The sequence below is a fragment of the Psammomys obesus genome, unplaced genomic scaffold (genome assembly GCF_907164565.1).
Source record: "Psammomys obesus unplaced genomic scaffold, mPsaObe1.curated_primary_1811, whole genome shotgun sequence".
NCBI lineage: Eukaryota > Metazoa > Chordata > Mammalia > Rodentia > Muridae > Psammomys > Psammomys obesus.
The window spans coordinates 214,427-225,272 of NW_026596345.1; the positions used below are offsets into that span (position 1 = coordinate 214,427).

Genomic DNA, 10,846 nt, shown 5'->3' on the forward strand with positions numbered 1-10,846 from the left:
TGTGTGTGTGTGTGTGTGTGTGTGTGTGTGTGTGTGTGTGTGTGTGTGTTAAAATACAACTGACATAAAACTGACTCTTTAACTTAGTTCAAGGATGCATTCATGGAGGCATTCACATTGTTTTACAACCATCGTCATCACTTACCTTGCCGCTTTCCCAAACTGAAAACTCTTACCTCTTCAGTAGCTTCCCATCCTCTCCTCCTCCAATACCTTACAACCAGCATGTTATCAACTATCTGAGAGATTTGGGTACTTCATGCACACAGTATTTATCATTTGTGACTGGCTTATTTCCCTTTACTAAATGGCCTCAAGATTTATTCATGTTACCACATATGCCAGGATTTCCTTCCTTTCAAAGGATAAAAACTATTCTACTGTAGTATCATATTTTGTTTATCTACTTATCTGCTGATCATGTCTGAGTTGTTTCCAATAGTTTGGTGTTAGGAACGAAGCCACTATAAATAGGGTTATACAAATAACTGTATGAGTTTCTACCATCATTCCTTTGAGTATATATTCAGAATTGGATGCCCTGGACCGTATGGCAATTTTATGTGTAACATTTTAGTTAAGTGCCATACTGTTTCTCACAGACAGAATGTCTACTCTAGACGTCTCAACACAATCCCAGAATTAAAAGGAATTGTTTTGTATTCAAGCAGGCCTGTTCACACTTACAATAATGAAACAGGTCTGGACACTCTGACTTTAAGAAGTGATGGTGGGAAAGAAAATGTAGGTACCTAATTCAGGAGTATTACTGGAAAGAGTTCCTTTTAGGTCACTAGTCCTCATGGAAATTATGAAAAGTCTCTAGCAAAGGGTGAGTTCATAAGCTCCAAAGTGACAGAGGCATGCAAGTGATACTAGAAGATAGAGGTGTTTCAACAACCCAATAAAAAAGCAGTTACACATACTTGCAAAGTACACAAGGGGTCTTATGTGGCCTTTAAAAAACTCAACGAAACATGGGACTTTCCCTAACAACTACATTCCTTATGGGACTTAGAAGACAATGTTCCCCAGCATACACCCTGAGATGCAATGTGCGAATGCTTTCCATCCTTACAGGATCGGGCTGTCTTTCTGTCGGACCACTCCTGGACTGTGATCTGCTCCTGAGGGCCCCCGATGGAATACTGATCTTCAAAGGTAGAATTCTGGGGAATGTCGAGAGGATCCCAGGGTTCCGTCAGGGGGATCTTTGCACACTGTTTGGTGGCTTGTTCAATCTGAAACATCACTCCATCCTTATAGAGCAAAATGTATTCAAATAATCTGAAATGTGGAGTAAAGAAAATAGGTGAGGACTTCTATGTTAAAAACAAGCATGTCTTTCATCAGCAAGGAGCCTAAATATCTTTGACAAAATTTATCAAATAAATTACTTTAAGATGACTGCAGATCATTTGTTCTTTATAAGCTTTATTTTCACCAAACCACCCAATGTGGAAAAATGAAAACATAGAAGTTAAAATTGACTGTTCATGAAGTCTGTTGTTAAAATTGACTGTTCTTATGTATGAACCACTGTGTGCTAGAACCCAGGCTTAGGCTCCCGGCATGAGAAGGACTGTGGGTCCCACAGCTGGCTTACAGTGATTTGTTTGGTAGGACAAAGAAAGACTTCCCTCTGTTGGGTTCCTGTAGAATTAAATCAAGGAATTACAAAAATATCCTGAAAGACAGAACTCACTGCAGACAGATAGACAAAACACCTGAACCCACTGCCTGGACAACCTTTATGAGTGATTTGGTCTCTTGATGGAAGGTACTCTGCGTATAGCCTGTGCAATCTGGGGCAGCAAGGACAAAGGGTGAGGAACCTCCAGAGTAAAAGACTCACAGAACAAGCATGCCTACATGCTATCTCCTCTAGCGACTTCATACACATCCTGCCTGCAGGGTGAAAGGAAGGTGTCTCGACCCTTACATCTATATCTGAGCCAGATATCTCTAGGAATGCTGTGTTGTACCGCTTAAAGCTAGGCAGTCTTGGCACTTTGTAGAGCCTCTGGGTTCACAGTCAGTTCAAAATGAAGCCAAGACCTTAGAGAAAGCTTTTTCAGAAGTAAGAGGAGACAGCTCACTGTGAGCTGGGAGTATAACTAAGCGACAGAGCACCTCCTGGCATGGGTTCAATCCCAACACCACAGGGAAAATGGGTGACCAATCAACGACCTTTGCTTGATAAGCCTTACACTCCACAGAGCATGCTGATGCATGATACATGCTCTCTGCTCCATGTCAGAGCATGAAATCGTTTTCTTCACAATAAAGCATTAGCAACAATGTTATCTATTTTTTCAAAACAATATCATGATTAGCATTGAACTTTGAGTTTCTATAAGGTAGTATAAACATAGGCTCATGACCTCATTTTATATATTGACATATATCCTGCTTATTCCAGAAAAGATATAAACCGGCTTAGGAGGGGGAAAAAACCCAACAACAAATGAAAAGATTACATGCAAATACAGGTGGGAGTAAATGTAGAAAGACAAGAAAACACATTAAATGTGCAATAAAATATTGCTTAATCAGGGAGCTAATGTTGGGCTACAGAGATGGTTCAGTGGTCAAAGATGCTTGTTATATAAGCATGATGAATCCCCAGCATCCACATAAAAATGAGCATGTCAATGGATTCCTGCAACTCCAGCACTGGGTGAGGCAGATGGGTTCCTGAAGTTCACTGGCTAGTCAGCATAGCTGAGTCATTGAGCTTCAGGCTCAGTGATAGACCTGATCTCAAACCAAAGTGCAGAGCGGCCAAAGAAAGGTACCCAGGGTCTACCTCTGGCTTCCACAGGTGTGAACTCACCCACACTAACAAATATATACACCGTACGTTCACAACACACCACACGAATGGACATCATTTTAAATGGAGCTAATCTCTTATGATCCGCATGCAGGGCCCACCATGAATAAGCTTTTTGAAGTGTGGGGTTGGAATGCCAGTATTATCTCATAATCAGCTAACTCTCCAACACAATAGAGCCGAAACGTTCATTGACTGAATTTAGAAACATCAACAACAAATTTGAGACACAGTCCACGAATAAATATAAGAGCCTCTGCACATAAGCAAATCCTATCCTACTGTGCTTTGAATGACAAGTTGGCCACCCAAGAAACACTACTGTGTACCCCCAGAGGTATACAGCTGAATCATTTCTCCTCACTGTTAGCATCATGCTATATATTTCCCAGGAGTACAGTGTTCAAATTGTGATAACTTTCTCCTGAAAAACTCATATCCATGTATATGGGGATAGCTTCTTAAGACCACTCCCATCAACCCTACAACTCCACCCTAACATCTGTATCTCCCATGCAGACCTTGCCACCCTCACCAGGGCTTACTATCCAATATGAGAACATGTGACCTGGTATGTCATCCAGATTGCCCTGGATGTGTAGAATTGGGACTGGGGGCCTACTGGTCAGGCTCTCTGTGTAACTGAACCCTCATATGTGAACTGGAAGCTGTGTGGATGATTTCCACCATGTGAAATGAGTAAGACTGAAGAACAAAGTGGCAAGAAGAAGGAACCAGCAGGCTGGGGTCCCAACAGCTGCATTACTTTCTGAGGTCCTTGGAGACTCCCCTGAAGAGTTAAGATAACCTTCCTTTGTTCTTATAAAGCTTCATTTTTGGCTTTGTGCTGCTCAGGACCAGTGCTCATTTCTGATAATAAATGGATTCCCTATAGAGTCCAAAACAGGAGCTCTGTTTAATCAGCTTTCTGTTGCATGGCAAAGGTCTGAGTCAACAACCTGTGAGAAAGAAAAGTGCCTTGGCTCATAGCTCCAGAGGTTTCAGTCCAGCCAGTGACCTGCTGCTTTGTGACCAGTGAAGGAGGGTGTCATGGTGAGGGCATGTAGAACAGCAATGCAAAGTTTAGAACAATGACCATTTCTACAGTCTAGTGACAAATGGGCTCCCATGGAGCATCCAAGTGTCACCATATTGCATTTCTTTTCTGGATTTCCTGAACAGCTTCCTTGCATATCATTGAACTTGTGCCTCTAGTTTCTGTCACCCCCCTCAAATGATACTGGGTCTAAGGCTTGATAAGACTTTAGCTCAAGATGTTTGGAAGAAACACACCAGTGGCAAGGTATGTGCTTCCCGTATTATCATGGCAGAGAACAAGTGGTTCGTTTTCTCACTGTTATGTTGCTGACTTTGATTGCCAAGATACGTGATAATAACAGATGGCTCCATTAGTAATTAGCCATCATTTTGAGTGATACTTTGTGATGTTAGTAATATCGTATTATCCAGTGTAGGTTTTAATTTTAATTGCCTATAAGGTGCTTCTAAATTTTTAGATGTATTTATCTTATTTATTGTTTATGTGCAGCTTGCAAATATATGTGAGAGAGAAAGAGAGACAGAGACTGAGACAGAGACAGAGTAGAGCTTGTAAGTGCAAGTCCATGCTCCTATAGAGGTCAGGGGAGGAAAACTTGCTGGAGTTGTTTTGCTCCTCCACCATACAAGTTCCAGTGAGAAAAAGTAAGCAGCCAGGCTTAGTGGAAAGTGCCATTATCTATTTTGATATCATGGCAGCCTTGAGCCGGCAATTTTAGATAAAATCATTTCCTGAATCAATAATTTCAATAGAGGTTGGTGTATTTAGATAAATGACATCCGTGTACGCTGCCTAATCTGTGCAGGATCACGCTGCTCTCAAGTCCCCGTATATTAGTGTGTAAACACTGTCTCCTGGTTAGCCACTAAGACTTCATTCCAACCAGTGTCTGCTCATATAACCCCGCTGATCTTTGAATGCTTGGTGACCTTCTGAGATAGCAAGTGTCTCAGGCTCACTGTGGCCTCTCCTGGTCAGACTTGATGGGAAGCCACATAGAAACCAGCATGGACGATAGATGATATTGCTGGAATGGCCTTTCAGCAACCAGAGCCTCTTATGTTTACAAAATCATAAATTCATATTGCTATGTCCAGTTGAAATTTAATATTATAAGTTTTCTTCATTGTTTTTATATTTATCTATCTCTTCAATTAAAATAAAAAATCTGTTTCCAAAATTATTAACAAAGTGATGTACAAACTTTATACTATAATCAAAACTATTATGAAATAAAAATGTGCAAAAAAGTTAGGATTTCATCACAGGATTTGGGTCCTTAGACTGGACTTTGTTGGGATGAATACTGTGCAAAAATGCTCCCACGCAGTAAGCCAACTCGCTGTGCAGTCAGACTTCCTGGTTATTAACGGTCAGCTTCGTTTGTTTCAGTTTGTGCTAAATTTAGGAACTCTACACTTCTCTCCTTTGGCTTAATTCTATTTAAACATGGTAAAGCATCCTGCTTTGAAACTCAAAATGCTCTAGAGAAGCATACTGAGGGGAATCTCTCTCCTACCCTAATATGTCCCCTTCTTCCCCAAGCCCCTTCTAGCCAACACTTTTCATCGGCTTCCATCTTATTTTTTTCTTAGTTTGTTACTATTTTTTTACATGGACAACAGCACCACACCGAATGACTTTGTTCTCTGCTGTTTGGGAGATGCAGCGTCATCTGAAACAGAGCGCCCAGGTCAAAAGGTAAGAATACCAGTGATTGCTTTAAACGGTACCAGATTTCTCTCCAGTAGACTATGCTGTTTTGCGCTTTCACCAGCAACACATGAGTGCCTGCTTTCTTTACAGTTCTGCCAATGGAGGGTGCTGCCAAATGTGTATCTGTGCCCATCTGATAAGCAGCTGAGGAATCAGAATCCCAAGGCTATGTTTTAGAGGTTTAAAAAAAAAAAGAGTATAATGTCCTTATAAAAGACGATACAAACCTCAAGTGTGATGCCTGAGATGCTTACACAGTGCACAGTCTAGGAGGTCACAGACGTATTAAGACATCATACTACATATGCCAGGCTCCTGCCTTCCTGGCTCCTGACCTTCCCAGGTGCTGCCCTTCTGACAAGTGGGATGGTTTTCATTCACACAGGGCAGTTGAACACACTGTCGCCTGTCAAAGCAACATCTCGCTTTGAAAAACAACAACCTGAAAAAAAACAACCTGCTATCAAGTTTAGTGACTTTTTAATCTCCAATTTTCTATGTTTTTTTAATTATTTTGCCTTTTATGTCTTAGTTACAGATGTTCTTGGCTATATATAGTTTTATAATGAAAAGAATTGTTACAATTTAAATAAGATTTCTTTTACTGCTTCTGAATTTGTCCATTTAAAAACAAATCCATGACTTTGTGTTTATAAAGGGATGACTCCATGCCCTCTTTACATGTTTTTTCTCTTATATTCAGAACTTTGATTTGAAGTGTACTTTTATACATGCTCTAATATCTAAAAACCTAATTTTATTATGTTACAATTGTCCCAAGGGCACTGTTGAACAGCCCATCTTTCCTTGGTGATGTGAGATTGAATCTCCACCATGGCCTCAGTCTCCATCTGTACCTGGATCCACTTCCTGGCTCTCTTCTCCTGCGATTGCATGTTTGTTCACCAGAACCACCTTGACTTATCTAGAAACACTCAGAGTATGCATCAACTATTATGTCCTTTTTGTCAGAGTTTTACTAAATATTTGGGAATCTAACGTTTTTTCCAAATAAAATTTAGAATTAACTGTTTGGCTCAAATCAACCAACTATTGCTTGAGTTAAATGTATATATTCCTGCTAGAAGAATACCCATACCATGTAAAGTCATCCTATCCCTCCAAATATGTGTGCCTACTTTTGATTTTTATGAGTTAGTAATAATAAACAGTTCCTAACAAGTTTTCACATTTCTTTTAATTTCTTTTTATCTTTTGTTTTGTCTTTGTTGCCCATTAAGTTTATAGCACATCATTATTTACATACATAGATGAGGATTACAAGTTTTTATTGTTAATTTTTTACTTCGCCATCTTTCTGGATTCTTTTATTGTTGAATTCGATTTCAATTCTTATTTTCAAAGCTGACTACATCCGTTTCCTTGAAAAGGATGTTTCATTTCTCTCTCTTTACTCTCATACTCTAGGCACCTTCTCTGACTATTCTGACTATAAAACCAACATCAGTAAAGAGAGTAGAAGTGATAGGTTGATGGGTGTCCTTCCTTCTTAGCAGAGTGGGAGAAAGATTACAGCCTCACTATTAAAATACATGGGTATTATTTATCATGGTAAGAAAGTGGTGTCATTCCCTCCAAACTACTTTCTATCAATCATGTTTATTGAATGTAATCAATTGTCTTTCCATCAGGCTAGGGATATTCTCATGTGCACCTTGTCTTGGGTGTGTTGAGATTTCCATAAAAGACACTATTCTAGCATCCTTCTGATAAATGTCTCTTGGTTGTGCTTTATTTTTTTAATGTACTATTGGACTCTATTTGATAGTAAGGAATTTTTAATCAACAGCTATATAATATTTGTAAGAGAGATCACAATGCTTTTAACAGATTCCCATTTATCATATATATATGATATGTATTTATCATAGATAAATACATATAGATTATAGTTAGATAGATAGATAGACAGACAGACAGATAGATCATGAGCTGGTTCCCAATTCACTGTCAATTAAATTATGCCCACAGTTTTGTTGATATCAATGGTGCTAAATTGGAGGTACATTGGAGGTTATACTTTGTTTACCTTCTTGTATTAAATATCTCTAATGAAAATGTAGAGGGATTTCTAGATCATAGGAACATCCCTTTTATGAGCTATTACAGCTTCCACCAAACAGGTCTTAGAGTTTTTAACCAGATGTGAAGGCTTGCACATGCCTCTGCACATGAGTATGTACTAGAGGCTATGCTATTAGAGGAACGGGAAAACTCACTAATGTTTTACTTTGGTGTAAAGCTTATGAACAAAGTGAAAGGCCTGGCAGAAAGCTTAGGCCATGAAGCCCAGACACACCACTTACTAGCCCTGGGTTGTCCGGTCACAATTTTAGTCTCCTTATTTTTAATATCTAAGAGTGTTCCAAGAATTTAAATTTCAGAGCGCCTTTATGAAGATGATGGCAACAACGGATATTACATTGTTGATCAATGAGCCATCACTGCTATCGTGGAAAACAATGATCAGATTTGTGTATACTGTCACTAGATAACATACAATGAAGAAATTACTAATCTAACTTGCACAGGTAAAATAACTTACAATGTCACAAAGAAGGGTTAATTGATGTAGGTGGGATGGAAAGATGGAGAGACAATTTTGACTGCTATGACTAATACTTTCATAAGAGGTACCATCGGCATTTCTGCTTCTTCCCCTCACCTTCCTCTTAAAGTGAAAGCTGTGGGAATCATATAACTCATTATTAGTTGCCTTTTGAACTAGGAGTATAATTGGATTTGGCAGATCTTAGGAAAACCTATGGGAAAAAAAAGGACTACTGGAGATTTCTCTCAGAAAACAAGAGAAGAACCTGCCCCATTCTAATGTATGTCAATTCTACTGTATGCACCTGCTGTTTTTGAATGTAGGTGGATAAAGAATGGTGCTTGTATGTCAATGTGTCACTGGCAACTCAGAAACAACATCCTAGAGAGAGCATAGCAATGGACAGAAGAAAGCCTGGGGTTTTGAAGAAACTTTTGCATGAAACTTAGGAATATGTGTCACAACTATATCCAAAGGGTTCTGAGCAGCAAATCTCCCCTAGTGTCAGCTTTTCTGACAACTGTTCAGCATCACTAATGTGGTAGTTAAAACCCTGCTTCACACACACTGTATATTGACCCTGATGGAAGTCGTACGAGAGTCTTTCCGCCCACAGAATGAGCAATGCACAAGCATTTGGGTAACCTTAGACTCTAGAATATGAAGTCTAGCCTGGGAGTGAGTTAATCTAGCTAGCTACTGGTTTAATAGCTAAAATGAAATTATTTTCTGGCTGGAATTAGGGTATTCAGTGAAAAGGAAAAGAGTCTGAGATAGAGTCTACAGTCTGGCAAAGTCAGATGGCTGACTGTCACTAGCGCTTGCGTTCTTAGAAGCATATTACAATATGTGCATTTTAGGTTATAACTTAGTAATGAATACCAGGGCCAGGATTAGACTCAAAGTCAGCTCATCTATTAAACTTATTCCCATTCTCTAATGCTATGCCCCATCCTAGTCTCCACAAAGGAAGCAGCGATTTCTCATCCACTCATAAATATGTGGCCACCTCAGACACACTAAATCACAGACAAGGGAGTGAACTGATATATTTTGATTACAGAAGGACTTTGGCTTTTATGGAAGATACTGGTCAAATCTTGGATTTGTTTAACATGCAATATACTAGATTAGTAATCTAATTCTCAAGAGAAAAAGTCTGAGCTCCATCCACTTGCATTCTGGCATACATGAAGTATGAGTTACACCCTACAGTAATTACGAGACACAAAAAAGAAAAACACTTGGAAAATTCACTGTGGACTTTCTGCCAATCACATGGAACTAAAAGAAAATTAGATTACTTAAAAATGTACTCTGAGGGAAAGTTAAATCAAAGTATAATTTATGTGTGTAATGTAAGAAGCCATAGGTGACAGACCTTCAGTATTTGGACACTAGTTCAAAAGAGAAAAAAAAAAAAAAAGCAAAGCTCAAAAACTTGAAGTTCTTTCTCTTCCAAAAATACAGCTTGATGGATACTGGCAACGTGTAAGAATATTCTTTCATCTGATGGGAGACACAGTATTTTTTCCTCAAGGCAACAGTTCAAGCTAGTTACAGACACTCAAAGGAATGGTCTCATTACTGAGGACCCCACAGTGTCATGGAGCATGCTGTTTTCTACAGCTATGGCACAGGGGAAAGGAAGGAGGATGAGGCTGGGCTTGCAATCAACCCTGAACTTTTCAGTAGGTAAGTATCCTTTCTCATCAGGCTGTAGCAGAAACTTACATTCACACTTTCAAAGAATATTTAGTGGAACACTTTTAAAAAAGAAAATCAAAACAAAAATGCAATGGAGTTAGTGTAAACTAATCCAGAGAAGAAAAACAGGAAGTAAAAGATGATGGTGAGGAGGAGGAGGAGGAGGAAGAAGAAAAGAAGGAGGAGGAAGCTTACAAGGGATTATTTAAGGAAACAGAAATTTAAAAACAAAGAAATAGATGAAAAAAGTTAAAATAAGAAACGTTGAAAATGCATGTAATACAGACAAAGTAAGTAGAGATACTATCCAAAGAACAGGAAGGAAACAAGATTAAATTTCTAGAAATAAGAGATAGGGAGACAGAGCTGGGTAGCTCAAAGGCAGAGCAGTTGCTAGCATATGAAAGTCATTGGGCTCAATCCAGAAAACTGAAAACTTTAATTTAAACAAGAAATGAATTTAAAATTTTTATAGTGTTAGACATCAAATTCAAGAAAAATAGAAAAAAGTTCAAAATGTGGGCAGAGAAAAGCATATTAAAACTAAACTCAGGGCTGAAGAGATAGCTAAATTGGTGAAATACTTCAGTTCAGTTCCGAGTTCCTGTCCTAAAAAGCTGAGCCCAGGGGAGTATTTATAATCCCATGCTGAGAACAGAGACAGGAGGATCCCTACTTCTTTCTGGGTTAGTACTCTAGGCATATTGGAGAGACCCAGGTACAATGACAGACAGACAATGTCAAAGAAAGAAAGAAAGAAAGAAAGAAAGAAAGAAAGAAAGAAAGAAAGGATAAAAGGAAATTCTCACTTTCAACAAGTTTTTACCAACTAATCCACATGGATCCACTCAATTTTCTCTTGTATGGTCTCAAACATATTGCAAGAAGTTTTCCAATGAGCTGAATATTTCTGTGAAGGTGTTATATTGCCAAGCTGTTAGAGTAATGCAGCTGG

General features: G+C 38.9%; 1 protein-coding gene across 1 annotated transcript in view; it reads right to left on the reverse strand.

Annotated features, from left to right (window-relative positions):
• The window catches only part of Epdr1 (ependymin related 1), a 28,305-nt gene that overhangs the window by 1,689 nt on the left and 15,770 nt on the right, over positions 1-10,846 (reverse strand). The window contains exon 2 of the mRNA XM_055597229.1: positions 1,079-1,287. Coding sequence (XP_055453204.1) covers positions 1,079-1,287 — 209 coding nt within the window. The remainder of the gene's footprint in view (positions 1-1,078; positions 1,288-10,846) is intronic.